Source organism: Synchiropus splendidus, chromosome 4 (genome assembly GCF_027744825.2).
Source record: "Synchiropus splendidus isolate RoL2022-P1 chromosome 4, RoL_Sspl_1.0, whole genome shotgun sequence".
In the NCBI taxonomy this organism is placed as follows: Eukaryota; Metazoa; Chordata; class Actinopteri; order Syngnathiformes; family Callionymidae; genus Synchiropus; species Synchiropus splendidus.
Window position 1 is genome coordinate 23,783,514 of NC_071337.1, and position 19,637 is coordinate 23,803,150.

Genomic DNA, 19,637 nt, shown 5'->3' on the forward strand with positions numbered 1-19,637 from the left:
AAACTACCATATTATGAACGTTACAGCTTATCAAACACATTCATCACTCTAATCCCTTATTTTGGGACACATGCAGGCTTAATGGAGCAGTGTTAACCCACCTGAATGTGGAGACAAAGAGGCGACAACTTTTAGCCAATGCTACATGATTTATTCTGCAGCCTGTGCCTCTATGGGCTGTTGACCACCTCGCTAGCGCCCCCTGCTGACCGTTCCAAGCATCATCACACCATGAAACAATGAACAAAATAAAAATATGTGTATGGGGTGTCTTATATACTTGTTCTTTTTTAAACCTATCATATTTATTTATTTTTAACTTATTTTTTTTTATTTATACTTTAACTTGCGTTTGATACACACGCTCTAAATAGTCCTTAAGTGTGAGTGCTGTTGTCTATGTGTGTCTTGTGATGGTCTCTGACCCTGACCATGGTGTCCCCGGCCTGTCATCCCAGGCAGCTGCCAGCAACGGCAGATAACAAGTGAAACTGTCTCATAGACTGAACACCTGTGGATGTCAAGATTCAAAAGAGCCACACCTGACAAACACATGAATCTCAGTCGGAAATTCTCCCTGCAGGTGTCCAGCAGAAGCTCGACGTGACCGTGGCCGGTCTGGTTTCTGACATGTCTTCCAGTCAATCATGAGACATTCCTGGGCATGACTGACCTGCAACATGTGTGGTCGTGGAAATGGACGCTCATTAAACTTCAAGCGGGACCGGCCTCTGATATTCAAAGGCAACCGACATCTTTCTTCCGGGACGTTACGCCTCATCCCCAGCGCCACCTGGAGTGTATTTAAAGCCTCCAGAAGAAGCTCATTTGTCAAAGCCGAGCTAAATTTAGTTCAGTCAGACGTGACCTTTGCACCCTACCCCTCAAGATGAGTCATTTTGCCAAAAGGAAGAACCATCATCTTTAAAAGGCCCCATATTGTGCTTTTCTAGACTCTGACTTGCTCAAATCATTTTATGAACTTTAACAAACGCTACAAGTGCATTCTTTCTTCTGTGAAATTGAACTGTAGTACAGTTGCTCATGTGTTGGACGAACTGACTAACTCAGTGGTTTTAAAGGAATTTAACCCATATTTGTCTGAAAAAAGTAGGAACGAATAGATAGCTTGTTACTTGCTCACCTCAGCAGAACAAACCGCATGTATTCCATTCAGCGACCACCCAATCAGACAAAAGCAGGTATGAAGCAGAAGCTCCTGAAGATTTGTGCATGTGGTTTTGATTTACACGTGAGGCTAAGGTGTATTCATTCAATTCTGCACCCAGGTTCTCACCACAGATGCTCTTTGTCCGCATGTGTATTTCCCTCAACAGCGAGGCGAGAGGCCACACGGCTTTCCTGCATCCAGGTAATTGGGAGGACGTCTACTGCCCCCTTCCTCATTACGATTAGGTTAATGCGCTCTCTCAGAGCTGAGCTTGTTAGGGTTGTCCTGAGTCCGGACCCCGCTGGGCCTCAGCCCCAATTACAGTTATAAAAGAGTGACGAAGAGAGAAGCCACATGTGAAGGCTCAGGTGTCGAATCAGCTAAAAGTTCCCCTTCGACATCCACTCAGCCCTAATACTACCCCTTCTACCGTTACCCCAGGATCCTTCCCCCACAGGTTGAGGTGTTTTATCAGATGAGGAGAAGAAAGATTCTTTGTCTGGTCCCCAAGCAGAAAATTACATGCAAGATTGGGTACTCCATTTAAATAATAATATAATAACCAGCAGTCACCGAGATCATATTCTGCTGCGCTGAAACATGTACTGATGAAAGGTTTATTCCAGACTCACCTGGCGACGAGTCCAGCTGCAAAAAGAGAACAACGTGTGGCACCTTTGGTCAACAGGCGCTCCCACACCATATTGTTTATCTCCTACAGTATTAGCATTTGAATTTCCTGTCTGACATCGCTGAAAACAAAAATAATGTGGTGCTGAAAACGATCAAAGGATCAGCACAGTTTCATGTTCACTGATCAGATGTCTGGACAGTAAATCAAATACAGACCGCTTTAGAACGCTTCGTGGTCACAATCTCCATTGAAACCCCAACTTCAAAATGACTAAGTCCTATTTCACTGGTGACTCCCAGTACTTGCTGTACCACACACTGAGTGAGAATGTTTCTTCAAGCCTGGGTTATGAGCTGGAAGAAACATCAAAGGATGCTGTTGGAAATCAACATTTTTACTTTTGCTGAACTTCTGAATTCTTGTTTATGAAAAGTTTTATATAAATAAACTTGACTTCCTTGCCATGAATGTTTTGCTGAGGCCACCTCCAAATCCATCATTTTACAATGACCTCATGACACCCCTTCCTCCAACCTAATGAACAGTAATTACCCCTGAATGACCCATTCATTATTTGTTCTTGTCATGTTTTGAACGCTTAGCGCTGAGAAGCCCAAGGTTTTTGTCTGAGTATTACCTGTTACTATGGTCACCTCAAGTAAACAAAGAAATGTAGCGCCTGGGGGGGGGCAATCCTTGAAATTTTCACTTAAGACGTACCTGTGATGGTTTTGTTTGGAGAGTTATCGGTAACGTTAGCAAGGTGAAACGTCACCTCAACACATGAAGTGTCAAAGAACAAAGTTAGGGTTTGCATAAACATATATCAAATGGCAATGGACAATATACTTATACAATGCTGATATGCGATTACCATTTGAGGAGGACCAAATATAGTCAGTAAATTGTGTAGTATTTGACAGGGATAAAATGCAGAACGTAATAAGTATAAGTACCCTTAGATGAGAGTGAAACTTCAGTTGTTTAATTTAATGTATGGTAAAAAATGGGGTTCTGTCAAATGCTTTTGTTATATTCGCACCACTACTGATCAATACAGCTTGATGGCTAATAAAGTACTGAAAGACTGCGGCACAGAAGGGAGACAAGTCAGCTCATAAAATGCCTGGTTAAGGCCCAGGTGAGGCCGAGCAACCCAATGGGCTGCTGAGTGAAGGGGAGCATCAGTAGGACGCAGTGCCTCCGAGTGGTAGCGACGGGTCATCACATTCATTAAACGAAAGAATTATTCTCGATTTCTCTTTAAATGTACTCTTTAACTAAACTAGAAATAGGCCAAGACAGAACATCCGAATCACATCCTAAACGCAAATGACATCGATCTACTAAATGTGGTCTGCAAATCTTCTCACACAGGGAGGTTTGTTTGATTTGCCGTCTATGGAAAATATCATCACCGCGGAATTCCTCCACAGTTTTCCGAGATGACGCCGATGATGTTTCGGTTCCCACGAGTGACTTTCGCACACTGGAAAGTGCCAAATCGAGACCTGAAGCACAGATGTTTATTGAGCTTGTTGGGTTTATTTTTAGACCACGGAGAAGTCAAAGGTCAACTCATGAGGCTTACAACCCCACATGTGCTGGGGCAACAGGTCTGGAAAACCAATCAGAGGTGAGAACAGACCTCTGCGAACATAAACACACATCCAGAAGAGAGTATGGACTCTTGATGTCCAGTCTTCGGGAGATGACAGAGTTACGATGATATTAGTGCCTAAGCTCTCCATGCTGTATCAACGTCCTAAAGAGCTCAATGATCAGTGGGTAAAGTAATTAGGTGTGAAGTTTGAAGCCCAAAAATAAGCAGTTTATGAATAATGTTGGAAGGCTTCCGGGGGTTTTGCACGTGCTTGGTGATGCTGGTAGCTATCTAGAGAAGATTTGTTTCACTTGTTTTTTTGCGAAGCCTATTGAAACAGTAAAGTAGTTTTTTTTTAATGGTTTTTGGTATTTGGAGAGTTTACACCAGATGTCTGAACTTCTTCACACTGAGTAGTTAAGTATTCAAGTACTTCCTTCTGTCGTCCACCATGCTTTAATTTATCAGACCCAACACCTGCTTTACAACTTCATGATCAGGCACTTAAATCATCGGGCTGCCATCCGAAGTCATCTGCATGTTTGTAACCAAACTCCATTTGTGAGGACACATACAAAGCGTGTGGTTCAGTGCAATACAGAGACTCAGAAACACGGGCAATAATAAACAAAATGAACATGAATATGCATACAATAGTAGGACACAGTATCTGAAGGACAAACAGGAGGATCAGGAAGTAATATCAGAAGAGAAACAAGGTGGTCAGCATGCACAGGAAGAGGAAACAAAAAATCCTGTACACAAAGGATCAAACGCAAAACAAACAGTATATAACATGGAGGTCAGACACTTGCAGGCTACAGAAACATGAAGCATGAAAGCAAATGAGGAGGTGGTCCAAGTCATGTGTCACTCATGAGTGAACAAAGGAAGAAAGTGTGGCAGTTGGAACCAGTGTACAGAGATAAGCTACGAAAGAGAACATATTAAGAGGATGACAAACAAGCGCCAATCATCAACAAAGGAGTCTTAACATTCTGGCATGTCATTGGAACCAGAGAGCTTTTATCCAGATCATGGGTCTCAATCCGGCCCTCAAAGCCTGGAATAAAAGCCTGCACTCACTGCTGCACTTTTGTGGATCAGTTTGAGACCCCTGATCCAGGTGAAGCAGGTTTGATTGCTGAGTAGTTCCAGGTGTGCGCCATTAACTGTGAAGCTAACAGGGACATGGAGGGCACAACGCTGGAATAAACTGTAGAAAATAAAACCAAAACAAAGCCAAACATGACTCTGTTTTTCATTTGCCCCGACTGTAAACACTAACAAATATTTTGTCGATGGAAAGTCTTTCACTAAAGCAGTTCAGATTTTGACCCTCAACAATTTCAATTCCATCCTGTCCATCACATCGCAAATGCTGTGTTATTGTATGTTTTCCACTGTTTATTTCCACGTGGGCGCAGCAGCTCCGTCGAGTCAAAGGAACCCCCCGATCCTCTGACACATGTCCCCCTCCTCGGTAATTGCTCCAATTACTTTTCCATAACAGCCCCTGGAACACTTATGTATGTGGTTAGAATAACAATTTCCACATGAAACACTTGTTCATTCATAAGGTCCCGGACCGAGGAGGGCAGGGGGATCCTCGGAAGACGTCACGGCAAAAATTCTTACATCACACTGCAAGCTCCTCCAGTTTATGTTGTTTCAGACAACTTCTGCCTCCAACCTCAAATGTAGCCGCTTTGCTGAACCCAACAGACTTCACCAGGGTTGTTGAAATCTTGAAACAATGAACCAAATACACTCAAGCACAACACCCAGTTATTCTTCAGTGTTTTAAGTTTTTTGGTTGGTAAGCATCAGTGGTTGTCAAACGTGTTGCATTCATCTTCAAAAGATTAAAATTCATTTTTAATTTACACCCATTAACATCATGTTAAACTCATTCATAACCCTTGTTTTTTTCTATGGAGCTACAGAGATGTAGTCTTCTGTGCGATGCATCCTTATTTAGTAAATGTAATGACCGTCTTCTTGCACTTAAGCTGTCCCGACAGACCAGAGCTAGTGATGCCATATTTAAATCCAGCTTTCTAAAGATGGAAAACAAGAGGAAACTCATCCTGATTTCTACTTCCAGCCAGCGAGCCGTAACATCTTGTTCTCTTTCACCCACTGCTGCGGAGGAAATGATATAATCTTCCCTGACCGGGACAGAAGCGGTTACATAAACATGTCGTAGAGCAGTCGGGTCCAGCAGAATGTTTGAACCCCAGTTTATAATTAGACAGCGACATCATTGTTAAGAGGCTGATTTGATTGGTTGATGAGGAGATAAGGGATCTCCGTGATGGTGAGTTGTGTGTTGACAGCAGAGCGACACACACCCAGATGAAAACGCTGAGGAGGCACGTACAGCGGCCTCACTGAGCACGATGTCAGCTGTCCTGAGATAAGATGTTTCGATTCAATCCAGACTGATGACAGCGATGTCTGGAACTCAGTAAACGCACAGTGAACAAGATAGTTGAAATATGCTCATCTATAAGTGCAAAAAACTTTTTTTTGTTCCACGCAACGAACTCGAGTATGAGTTGTAATCTCAAAATAAACAATGAAACTTGTCAAAAGACAAAAAACATGTGTTGAATGGTGAAGTGGTTTCTCTATAATTTAACTTCAATAAGTGAGTAACAGAAAAAATACAGAAAAATCCAAATAACACGGATTGATCCTGTGTAAACGTTTTTTTCTCTGGGAACCTTTTTCTGTGCACCAGTTCCAGATGCACCACATCATACAATGTAATGTAAAATCCATGACGGAGACTAAATGAGATTGTGCTGATGGAAGGAAAATTGAAAAACTTCAGGACAGAAGCACAAAAAATGTTGGGTGCTCTTCATGCAGCCAAGAGAAGCAATTGATAAACCAGTAATGTTTTTTGTTCCCCGCCACACCCACTACACATATGAGAATCAAACCAAAAACAATGATTTTCATGGTCCCCAGTCATCTGGGCATACAGGAAACATGTGCTCCTTTTTGATATATGAAACACATAACCTTCATTCTCCATCGCTAACAGGTCACTACGATCTATGATGTGACCGGATGTCATTATCACCCACAAGTTTGTTATTACGCGTATCTGAATAGAAATCTTTGACTCTTATGGTGTGAACTGTTGAGAGAAAAGAGTTTTAACTATTGCAGTGCATTATGGAACTCACAGGTTGCAAGGTGGGAGAGTTTATACATGAAGCTTATTTATAAACCAATGATTTACGTACATATTGCGTGACAGATATAAGTAAATAAGTCAGGATTTTAAATGCTCAAAGATAATTTGGTTTGGTTTTTGGTTTTGGTTTTCCAACCAAGCAGGCAGTTTAACCAATCAGGTGTCAACTGACAAACCGGCTGTCACTGCCTGGTCTGGTCTGGTCCTGCCTCATGTGGTCCGGCAGAAATGTTAGTAACAGGCATGCGCGAGTTTTACCGACTAACGTTAACTGGGGAGCACATGCGCACATTGTAACAGTGTGCAAGTTTGTGAATTTAACATTATAATCTGGAAATTGAATGTTTGTATCTGATATTCAAGTTTTTAAATCCACCATTATTGAATCAATAATCATTTCAAGCTCCTCCAATACATTTGAGCAGCGCAATGCATTGCTTGTGATACATTACGGAGTATATGGGAAACAGTTTTCTTATATTTGTTTCACAAGGTTTATGCAGCGACAGACCAGATCAGACAGTGACACTGACAATCAACTGTTGACAGTCATCAGACACCTTGGTGAAGCTGTGTGTACTTGATTCAAGAGAATGCAGCGTAAACCCAAGGTTACAGGATGTAACCCTGGTTCTACAAATGAGTGCCTTGGGGCCACCCACAGCAAAGCCTGTTAGAAGGCAAAGCACACATGAAGTAGAATCATGTATTTTCAATGAATTAAATGCTCCATGCACTAGCTAGAGGACACGATCACCTTCTCTCTCAAGGATTTCATTGGCATCCAGCATCACAGGCTTCTGGCTCGCTGAACGCAGCACATGTGAATGTGAGCAACATTCAACATACTTTCAGAAATGCGAAGAAACATATGATGTAAATTCATTTACTGTGGTAGTTTCTGCTTTTTTGCCAGCAGCTCACCTACTGTCAATACTGCCCCTACAGTGTGCATGCCATATTACAAGCATATATCTGGAGAACGTGCACAATCAAATGTTTGTACAGCGTTGCCCACCTTATCTCAGGGACAGACACAAGCACGCCGTATCTGTGTGGAGGCCCTGCACACAACTCAGGAGCAGGTTGGGACAAGAAATCAACCGTGCACTTGGGAGGACTTTATCGGAATGACGAATCTGTCGGAGTCAGAGTTTGTAAATCGAGTAATTAATTCTCCCGCTGAGGATGCTGATATGACTTGTCCTCAGTGGCACCCGAGATTCCTGGAGTTTGTGCTAGAAACTCGCTTCCTGACTCAGTTTTGTTTTCATCATCTCTCCCTTCTAATGAGCTCATGAGTCCGCCGTCTTTCTATTTATGACCCGGGGTACGAGCCAGGAAGCTTTCAGCAGCTGGCCGTATCTCGGCAGCATCGTCTCCTCCCTCAGTCTCAACTTGGCATGTAGCAAACCGTGGTGAAGATTTGTGCTGTTTTAATAGCAGAGCGTCGCACGAGGACAGATGACTAATTGTAAAGAGGAGAGCTACATGCTTCAAAGTGCTTTGGTTGGCAGGAGCCCGGGACTGTAATGAATCGTTGCGCTTCCTCTCCAACCCTCTCCACCCAAATGTATTTTATTTTGAAATATCTGGAGAATTTAGCTCTGTGTTTTGCTACAGAAGTCGAATCGCCCACAGATGATGATTGATGAGATGAGGAAGGTAGTGTTGTGTTTCTGCCCGACTGCTTTTGCTGATCAAGATGCAATAGAAGGTCACACTGTTTCAAGAGAGAATCACAAGGCTCCTCCTTCTCTGAAGACTAGATGAGACTCCAGCAGTAACACTGCCGTCCGGGAGACACATGACCTGCGGAGCTTTAGAATTTGCCAGTGTCTTCAGTCATCACCCAGGGTGAGGTCTCCGCTCTGTCGTCCATCGGCTCCCACAGCCCCTCTTCCCTGTTTTGACTGCGAGCAAGGCGACGCCCAGATTCAAGGATATCAGCCACTGAAAGAAAAGTATCATCCCAAAAGCTACGCTTTTAGAAGCCACTCTCTCTTAAGGTCAAACATTGGCTACATAGTGTATCAGTGCAGAGAGAGGGGGATGCTGTATTGAAGAAGAGCTTTAGGAGACAGTCTCAGCTGCAGACCCAATAAAACTTCTCTCTGAGATAAATGGTTGACAACTATGATGTCCAATTATCTTTTGTCACAACACAAACTTTCATACTAGTCACTTCAGCTCACATGGGACAGGATTCCGGACCCTGGGCCTGGAGTTGGGTATGTGTTTTGGAGGTTGAAATTATTACTGTGTCTCCTTGGCAGTCTGTAGGGTGGCCAATTCCACAGGACACTTTTTCAGCCATAGGGAAGTATGAATAATCCCAGCATATGGACTTGTGCATACCCCAGTACCACTGAATTTTGTGATTCTGAGATATTCTGTTCATTGAAAGATAATTTCATCAATGGTTGCCATACGCTAGACCTGGTGTCTCACACTGACCCACAAAAGAGCCACAGTGGGTGCAGGTAAAAGTTGTCACCAAGCAAGTAAGGTGAACTGATCGGACGCTTAAGACATCGGATTGGTAAAAATAAAAACTTTTTATAAGAAGGACCAACTGGTAGTGTTGACATGCTTTTTTTCAATCATGCTTCAATGTTTGGCACTTGGCTGGAGCTCATTTTGATAGAACATCCTAATAGTTATAGTAACTGTAACCACTAGATGGCAAACAAAGTCATAGTCTATAACTATGAATATGCGTTAAAGAAGGGGAAAACTTGTAACTGAGACAGCAGAAGGTTTTACTTGCCCTGCACCTCGGGGACTGACGTCCACATCACACATGTAGGTCACCTTTGCTGCATTCAGCAGTAAATGAGTGTTGTTTTTATTTTTACCATGATGGATCAAATGAGCTCTGTCATATGATGCATCGCGGTCGAATGGCAGACAGAGGCCTTTGTTCACATTTTCACCTTGATATCCATTTCAGCCAGATATATCTGTTACTCATCTTTTGTTGTAATAAATGTGGTTGGGCAGGGGAGGCTAAGTCACGCCCATCTACTTCCACCTCATGGGACCCAAGTTAACAAAACATTAGAAGTGGAGTGAATCGAGAGATAAAAGTTATCTATCCTGAAATATGCCGTAGAGCTCACGTATGATGACACATTCTATTGGCGTGAGAGAACTGCCTTAGCATCGTAGCAGTCGGATTCTGCTGTGACGTCAAATATGAGGCGCGTGGTTCACTTATCATTTAAATTGAACTACAGCATATGTGTGTAACAAGCCATAAGGCAAAGTGGACCACAAAGTAACTTGGATCGCCCCATCGGTCCGAATCATTTTTTTCCCATGGAGCCACTGGAAGGAGACTTAGGCTCCCCTATTGGATGACGCGCCACGTTCAGGGCACCTTCACACAATAGGTGTCCCCTGAACACTGAAGCTGGCTTCGAGCCGAAGTGACTGACCACACTGGCTGATAATAAAACAGAAGACAAACACGTGCCCACTGTGAGTAATCGCAAGGGTTGCATTCCGAACATCCCTTCGAAAAGTGACCATTTCTAATGTGCGCAAAACATTTAGAGACATTTTATCCTTTGTAGGCAACAGCCTGCTATAATCAAAATACTGCTGCCTGGTCCCACTTTGTGGGACAAAACAGTCAACTTATATTGAGGAAGGGGAACTTTTTTCTTTAAGTAAGTATAGAATTTCTCACGACTTCTCACATGAACTACGGTGGGGCAACTCAGGCCTGATGCCTTTAAAGAAAGGTCTGTCTTGAATGTGGCACTCATTGAATATAAATACATTTCATACAAATACATAAAAAATGTTCTGTTATTTATTTATACATGCATCAAGGTTTTTAGGTCAAAAGGACGTCCAGCTGTGTCAGAGGTTGATTCTCCTGTGGATGCCGTCAACTAACATGTGAAACTGCCATTTGCTGCTGTTATTTTTAGCCTCCAGAAGTTCCATAAAGACTCCTCCTCTCCTCTGAAACTGCAAAGGTGCGCAGCGCTGTCCCATTTCTCCTCGTGGAAAATGTCCTGTGCAAATTAGCTACAAAAACACCACTTCTAGAATTGGATAATTCGGCCCAATTAGCTAAACAAACAGCCACTCTCATGCTTAATGGGATTAACAAGCTGCACTTGAGCGTCTGTTGATGTTTCTGTCTTTAAACCAACATCCTTTTCTCTTATGAGGAGGCTCTGATTAACTCCTAACTACAACTGGACCAGACTGGGTCAGGACGCCATCAGGTGAGGCCTCTCCAAGAACAACTCGCTGCTGTTTGAAGTGGGAGGGGGGCAACATCCGGCAGACCGGAACAACAACAGCGGCTTTTCCAGGCCACCAAAGGAGAGGAGCTTCTGGCGCATGCCAGTCTCTCAGTGAGTCACACGTTTGACATGAAGAGGAAACCTCATTTCATGATCACTATATAGTCAATGTTACAGTCAGCAGGTTCAGATCAGTCCAGGGGTGTCACGAATGGGGCCGACATTCAGAACACTGACCAAGTTAAGGGCCAAACCAGCGGCCTCTAAATGGCATGCTTTGTTAGGAAAAAAAAAAAAAGTTGTCCACCACTGACTCACAACGTCAGGTCACAGTGTGGTTTCCCTCTTGAAGTGCAAACAAGTCTGGCTTGAACACTAATCTTTGTAGGTCATGACGTCAACATGCTTTGCTATTTTTTTTATTTTGTATTTCGAGCTCCAGGGGCCACATAAAGGTAGCTGGTCTGAGTTTAATACTCGTGGATCAGTCCATCACACAGCTGTTTGTCATGTATGTTACCCATTAAAGTTTCAACTTTAAAGTTTTGACTTTCTAAATCAATTCAGAATCAGAATCAGAATCAAATTTATTGCCATGGTCACTGGGGATCCCACCAACTAGGAAAGTGCTTCGGAATAAAGTGCTGCCAATAAAATAAAATAAAATAGCCCACAAACAACACAAATTCTGGTCTGGATGGACCGTAGCCTCCTGCCAGAGGGAAGAGGAACAAACAGTCCATGACCAGGGTGAGAAGGGTCGGCTCTGATCTGACCTGCACGTCTCTGGGTCCTATAGGCATACAGGTCCTGAAGAGGTGGCAGGCTGCAACCGATCACCTTCTCAGCAGAACGTACGATGCGCTGCACTCTGCTCTTGTCCCTGGAGGTGGCGCTGTTGTACCAGACGGTGATAGAGGAGGTGAGGATGGACTGGATGATGGCCGTGTAGAACTCCACCAGCAACTTCGTCGGCTGTGGAGAACATTCTCTGCTGGGCCTTCCTGATGAGGGACCTGATGGTTGGCTCCCATTTGAGGTCCTTGGTGATGGTGGTTCCCAGGAAGCAGAAGGAATCTACAATAGGAATAGGTAAACCACCCAACAACCTTTACTCTGCTGCACTGGCTGAACAGTGCTGATTTCCCTGCAGAGGTCAGTAGTAATCTTTAATTTTTCCATGACATACGTTCTAACTCCCTTGTGTCCAACTCAGGGGCCCCTGAAAGTCCCCTGTTCTACCCCCAGATTTACGAGCCAGGTAGTAGCTGACCCTTCTCAATGAGTTTATGCAACGTTTTTCTTCTCTGCTCTCACTCATGTACAACGCTCGGTCTCAAGTGTGGCCCTCGCACACCTCTGCGTATAAATTGTGAGTCGAACATCCGTGTGTGCGAGAAACTGGGCCGTGATGATCCGGTGTAAAAGCTGTTAAGTCTTTGTTGATCTTTGTGATTACATGTCGTTCTGGCTCGCTCGCCGCGCTGCAGATACGTGGGAGGTTTGGCGTTTGGCTACTGCAGACCGAGCTTTTAGCACATTCTTGTGCAGCAGAAGGGGACGTGGTCTGGGCTCAGTCCCGCTCCGCTCTCCTGCTGCTGGAAATTGGCTCAACGCTGTCAATCACAGGTCTCCATCTCTTGAGTCAGCAGGAAAGCAGTTTCATGTTGGAGGCATGTTCTCTGTCAAACATGGGCTCGGGAACATTAGAGGACCTCCGCTGAGGCGCTTGAGCAGGGGCCGCTAATGTCTGTGTTTATCGCTTTCACGACCGAATCATTTGTAATTACATTGTATAGTTTGGCATCAATAGTGAGTTATTTTGAGGACAAACGCCACACAGCACTGACTCAGATCTACATTTTCATGCTGATTTCATAAACAAACACTCCTCACAAGTAACAGTGAAGACAAGGCCTGCTGAGTTCTGCAGGATGAAGATTGCAGACTCGAGTGCTCCTCCTGTGCAGCGCTGAGAGTCTTCGGCTGGTGTTGAGTAATATCTGGCCTTTTTAAGGCCAAGTGATATACCCAAGCCCAGAATATAACCTGGGCTATTAAGACATTGATGTTTCTGCAGCGGAGCTGCCAGATCCATGAAATGGGTGCTGGTAAAAACGTGGAAGATGCAGGAAGGACTGTAGCTCTGAACCATTGAGGATTATATAATGTGCTTCTGTCGGCAAAAACCATCAGCGCAGATTTGATGTTAATAGGAAGATGTGACTAGCGTGTTATGGACACATGCAAAGGGCGAAGGCCCCGTCCGAGTACATGTACAAGTATAGGATGTCTTCTCTACTTGTAGGAGATGTTGCTTTCTGGCTGAAAACCACCAAGTTTCTTCAAAGTCTCTGATCCTAATGCAAACCGGTTCGCACACACACAAGAACCAAACCAGGGAGAGCTAAAGTCAACAGGCTTGTTCCATAATGAGCAGTGAATCACCTTTGGCCACCATTAAATGCAACAATCTCTGCTTTGTTCGCTGTTCTGGAGGAGAGACTACACTCGCATGTGCCTATCTGTGCTGGTCTGCTGACTCATGCGGGAGTCACATCTCACTTCCAGTATCAACGGAAGCATCTCCAACTCTGTTCGGGCTAAAAGCTTTTTCTTATTTCTGGTTTTCCAAAAAGCCACTCGTCACAGTTTGGTGTTCATTTCTGGTTTACAAGGAGCCTCGTTGTAAAAAGTGCAGACTGAGGAGGGTTTTTTTTTTTTTTCATGTTTTTTTCGGAGTGTTGCTGCCACACAGTTTGGAGCGGCTGGCGTAACAACTTTGTCGCCTCCACCAGCCAGCTGCCTCCTGCAGCTCACACCAGCACACTAACAGCCTTCATGTCCTGAGGACTCTGTGGCTTGAGGCTTCGCCACTTGAAGGCCGAGGATCCGCGAGAGCCTCCTCCAGCCGACGGCCCAGACCACAAAACAGTAAACCTGGCAGCGGCCGTGACCAGACTGTGGTCGAGCCGAGCCCAGTGAGGACTCCCCTCCAACTGCAGAAGGCTGCACAAAGACCCCATCACAACCCAGAGGCTGGTTAAAAGCCATCGTCCTCACACATCACAAGACGTGCAGCGACTCTTGAACTCTTGATCGAGCCATGTCACACTCTGTTGGTTGTATTTGTTTGTATTAGAAGCAACACCAAGCCGCACACATGAGACACACAGGGATTTGCATGTTCAATGAATGAATCATACATGATAACGTGACACGCAATGAAAATATGACAGAGGATGTCACACTGATACATTATAAATACATGATAAAGTAGAAACATCTTTTCAAATTGTTGATATTGTTGCCATTGATGTACATGCAGATGTAGATGGAGAAGCCTGGAAGGTACAACCTGGTTGGACATTTGTTCGAAAGGTTACACTTCACGTTGCACACAGTTAAGTTAAGCAGTTGGAGAACAGTAGTAGTTTCCTCTTGTTTGATTCTCTGGTTGATATTGTGGTTCAGTAAATATCTCACAGCTGACCGGTAGGTGAACAGATTTTTTCATTGCTAAATCCGCTGTCACCAGAATTCACTGCCAATTCCGATACAACCTCCTTGAACGCCTTAGTCAGATGCCAAACTGTTTTGGTCTTAGGGCCGGATATTTTTTTGCTGTAAAACCCTCAGCGACAGAAGCCTCCTGGATCTCTAGGTTTTCAAACCCTCATATCCACTTACAGCTTCAGTTCCTGGAGTCTCTCTCTGAGGTCCTCTGAGAAACCCTGTGAGTAGCGCTCAAAATAAATTCTCCACGATAATGAAGCAGCCAGGACACTGAGCGTCTTTGTGCGGAGCTGATCGAGGAGAGAGAACCTGCTTCCTGTCAGAAGTGCCCTTGAAAGAGCCATAATGGAAAATGTTGCAATGACGGACATTAATAGTTGGAGCGGCTCGTAAACATACCAGTGTGTATTAGAAAGAAATTCAGCAGTTTGACTGTGGTTGGTGGAGGTGAAGTCAGTCTCACACTGACGGCCTTATTCTGGGTATCTGTAATGATTTTACATGTTTATGACTGTGACTCAAAAGAATGTTTTCCATCACTGAGTGAGGTCTTTTTGCTGCCACCCACTGCCTTGCATGTCACACACACACACACACCCAAAAGATTTTCAATCTAAAATCTCCCGCAGACCTTCAATATAAAGACAAATCCTGATTCAAGAACAAAACAGTGATTCATGATTTGATGTTATACTTCCTACAGCCCTCTTTTCCACTGAAATTAAAATCCTGTTTTACAATGTTGCCTTGGAGGGACTGAGTTACAGAAGCCAACTGAGCGAAGACTTCATTTGAGATATGGATGTCAGCCATGACTAAGAGGACCGTTATTTATCTGCTTTTGTGTCACTTTGACCTCAGGACACAACACAGAGAAGGGATGTAGAGAGAAGTCTGAGAAAACAGCTTATGAATAAGGTGCTGCAGAGAAAATCAATTTGAAGACATATGTTTGTCATTTCGAAGTGAACAATACATTTCAATCGATTCTCGAATTTGTCATTTGAGTTTCACCAGTACATCACATCGTCTCATACTAGACAATTTTATTCCAAATTTATTCCACGGCAACACTGGGACAGGTAGCGTTCACCTGAAATGAAACTGAGTAGCCCACCATTTCGTACATGTGTAATTGTCGTCGTTGATGTTACACTATTCAAACATTATTTTCAAAACCACTGACCTGACAGCACTTTGATAGTCGGTAGATAATTGACTGGACTACGGGTGATTTAAGAGATACTTGAGTTAGGTCGCCTTTTCCGAGACAGCAGTGCCACCACCTGGACAATAGCGGACATTGCAGTGACAACACTTGGTGTTTGTCAACATGCGAGTCACTTCTTGGTGTCTACTGTGCGCCATTACTTGAATGACAAAAGTAGACCTTACCAAGTCAGTTAATGGGATACTGATATAAAAACTATTAATTTTAATGCAAATTTTAACAGAGAGCTGACATTATTTGTAAGATGGGAATGTTTACTACAGACATGAGAACAATGTTAGGTAAAACTAAGAACAGCATCTGGAAAACATGGAAAGCAAATTGCCATGAAGCAAAAATTCAACTTGAAAAGAAAATGAGCCAAAGACGAGATCGCCTTCATTCATCCCACAATGGGGTAACTTTTGCTCGACGACCTTTGTCCCATAGTGGGAACATTTTAGCCAACTCATGAAAGAACAATGAAATTTTAAAAATGACTCCAGAAATACACACTTCCATGAAACAGCTTTTATTATTTCCCGCACAGAATAACAGAATCTTGTTAGAAGAAGGTGTTTGGTCTCTTGGTGGTGAAGCGGGGCTTGTGCTGGCGACGCAGGACCCTGTGGGGCAGCGGGAACTTGATCTTGGAGTCCTACAGAGAGAAGCAAGCACTGGTCATTACACAGCACTGTATGGAAGCACTGAATATTGTGTCGCCAGTTTCTTAACCGCCAGATATGAAGATGGATGCTTTACACCTGGAAGAGGAACCTGGCTGGTTTTCTGGCAGGTTTATGATCTGAAGCCACCAACATGTCAGTGGCCCAGAGAGAGACCTGCCTTGGGATATAACAAGGTGACTCACATGGAACTGTTTGATGGCCGGTCTGCGGCACTTGTTGGCAGCAATGACCTGCACCTTCATGATCTGGATTGAGTGGGCGCGGGCACGATGGCGAGCTCCCATGTCACGATCTGGAAGACCAAAATATCTTTAATCTTCTGTGACAAGGCTAGTTTTAACCCAGGGCATGCTAGCTTTGTCTACGTAAGGCTTGCAGCACTCAGAAGAGAAGCATTTATGAAGACATTTTTCAATCCAAACACACCGGAGTCAGACCCTAAAGGATGACACTTTCGACAAATAATTTTGCAAGGATGGAGTAAAAGATGACCTGAAGTCCCACTTTACACATTAAAATATTCAACATGTCATGGTTACACAGAAGCAGGTCCAAAGTCAAAGTTGTGGTACTCACAGCACTGAGTGACGGCACCAGAAGTGGTCAGGTCTCTGTACTCCCTGTACATGTTGTGGGTTCCACTGCGAGAGTCATAACGCAGCCAGATGCCAAAGTTCTTCACCTTCAGAGGGGTTTTCTCATGGACCTGTAACATTCATATTTCTTGTTCACTCTTTCACAGCAAAAATAAACAGCAAATCCAATAAAGTGGACCGATTTCAAACTAATGCAGGAGCAATGTGACGGTCGTTTGTTGATCCTTGAATTCACTTTCAAAGACACAGTGGTATCAGAGAAAGGCGACAAGGAACATCTCTCTTTATGCACACCATATAAAAATCACACCACCGTGAGAATGTGATCTTTGGGTTTGGCTGCATTTTTGTAGTTTTCAAAAAAAAAACTGAAGTGAAAATACTGTAGGCGGGGAATCAAGTGAAGGCAATGGCACACAAATAAGCAGGTGCCATGAAAATACTGACAATTTAGTGGCGCGTCACTGACTTTCCCAAAGGTGGGTTTTGAAGTCACTTCATGATATGAACTTGAAAAATATCTTTGAGTGAAATCTAACCTGGAACATATAGTGTCAAGTTGATTTTAACATCAAATACTGAACTTAAGGTTCTGGACAGTTTGAGATTCAGGCCAATTTCCTGCTCATTCCAGACGGCATTAATGACACTTCCATTTTGCATCGTATGATTAACCTATAGTCCAGAGAAGATGGAGTTGGGAATGGGAAATGGCGAGTAAGAGGTACTTTTAAATAGAGTTGTGCAGATCTTACCAGGCCACAGTAGACAGTCTCTCCAGAAGCCTTCTTCATCTTCCTCAGCTGAGAGACAAAGTACCAGAAACGGGACTTGGCCACCACATGGTTAGGGGCAAAGATCCTCATACGGTACAGAGGGGGCGCCGGGTTCTTGGCGGAGGGCAGGAGGCGCCCAATAACTTTGTATTCCCTTAGCTGCAGAAATAAAAGACACACATGTGGAATCAAAATTGCACAAAACTAGTGACATACTGCAGAGAGAGGGAGGAGGACACCGACAGGTTGTCAGTCCATCACATGGCACAGGGATGGGCAACCAACAAACAGTAGAGTCACCTACTAACCTATGTTTCTAAACTAGGTGGACTAAAATTACTTGACACTAAACCTCTAGAAAAACAAACCATGTGCCAATGAACAACGTTGCTTAAACAATAATGGCAAGATAGTGCTAATGTAGGACAGAAGTACATCTAATCAGACGTCAAACGAATTGCAGATATGTTTTGAAATTCATGCCTAATACACTACAAATGATTAATATTCTGTAGACCCTTGAATTCACTTTCAGAGACATTTTAACGTCAGAGAAAGGCGACAAGGACCATGTTTCTATTTGCACACCAAAAAAAATCCCACCACGGAGAGACGAGATCTTTGGGTTTGGCTGCATTACACTGTCATCCGGCACGTAAAGTCATGAGCCGTCGTGCAGTGACGCGTTTCATCTTAGCTCAATTATAATCCTTGTTGTTCAAATTCAAGAATTACGGTCACGGATATAGAGAAACGCCGACAGGCTAAAGCTAAGACGCTAGTCGCTTCCAGTCGCGTCAACTTAGCCACGTTAGCTCTATTCAGGAATGACAAGTTTCCGAGCCAGACGGCGGCACCACACTTGACTAATAATATAATATTGGCCACTGATTTGCTAAACGATGGCGTCCAAGGTAAATAATAATTTTGAACATGCGTTAGCAGCGGCTGCTACACGGCGTCCCATTTTATGTCGTCCACATGGTACCGCGGACGCCATGTTGTCGGTGTGAAAATCGCAAAAAGCAAGTATAAAAACGTACTTTATCGGGCATAATAACGTACATTTGAATCATTTGAGGTGTTATGTCAAAGAATACACATTCAGTGGCCGAGTATTTTCGGCGGAAAGCGGCGAAAAAAGAGTTTTACGTACTGTGCCGGACGCCTTCATGGTGTCGCTTGCTCACTGCCACAGTAAAAGAGGAAGCAGCAGGGCGGAGCTTCCGCATGTCAAATGGGCACTAGAGGCGGGACTTCCGCTGTATCGCACTTGAACTCACTCTTATTTTAGTTTTGTCTTAAATGTATCTTCTTCTGGGAAAAAAATCTCATTCACATAATTGTAGCTGGATTGGCTGAATTGTTTTTGCTTTAATTGTTTTAAATTAAATTAAAATTATTTATATTTAACTATTGTTTTATTATTCATGATGTTTTCGACAACCATATTTGTCTAAAAGTGCAGCTATATTATGTCGTGAAACCATATTGTCATAAAACATGGACCTGTGATGTGATTTGCATGATAATTGGAGAATTCTGCTCATCCCAAAAGTTGTATCCGAAAGTACTCGCGACTTTTTCATAACCTTACACATTCCGAAATGAGTACCATTGAATAATCCAAACAAAACTATAATATAAAAAAATGTGTGCCGACTTAAAGGTCGTATATGATATCACTGATCGGACAGTATAGTGCATTTAAGAGAACTCAACTGCTTGCAAGTACAAAAGACAACTATAATTTAAAAATACATTCTTTTCCTTTTTTATTAAAACTCTTTGAACAATCATAATAATAATACCCATTGTTTCACACAGTTCCTAAAGCAACGCGTCTATTTGAAAAGCAAACCTCATCTGAGCAAAGTGCGAAAGCAACATGATGTACATTACAGCAGCAGATATTTATATGTTAGGGCGTAATGACGTCATCGCGAGCCGCGCTCTTGCGCGCAGT

The 19,637-nt window shown here is 43.4% G+C and overlaps 1 protein-coding gene and 2 non-coding genes across 3 annotated transcripts; all 3 read right to left on the minus strand.

Moving 5' to 3' along the window:
- Nucleotides 1-16,119: 16,119 nt before the first annotated feature.
- rpl18a (ribosomal protein L18a) lies at nucleotides 16,120-18,926 on the minus strand. Its single transcript, XM_053862861.1, has 5 exons — nucleotides 18,828-18,926; nucleotides 17,651-17,830; nucleotides 16,876-17,005; nucleotides 16,482-16,591; nucleotides 16,120-16,268 (listed from the first exon to the last, which is right to left on the minus strand). Exons 1-5 carry the CDS (start codon nucleotides 18,843-18,845, stop codon nucleotides 16,176-16,178), a joined length of 531 nt encoding a protein of 176 aa, XP_053718836.1. The 5' UTR covers nucleotides 18,846-18,926; the 3' UTR covers nucleotides 16,120-16,175.
- Nucleotides 17,109-17,241, minus strand: LOC128758264 (small nucleolar RNA SNORA68). Its single transcript, XR_008414468.1, has one exon. It is a non-coding gene; the product is annotated as a small nucleolar RNA SNORA68 (small nucleolar RNA).
- Nucleotides 18,179-18,309, minus strand: LOC128758265 (small nucleolar RNA SNORA68). The gene has a single exon (XR_008414469.1). It is a non-coding gene; the product is annotated as a small nucleolar RNA SNORA68 (small nucleolar RNA).
- Nucleotides 18,927-19,637: the final 711 nt, after the last annotated feature.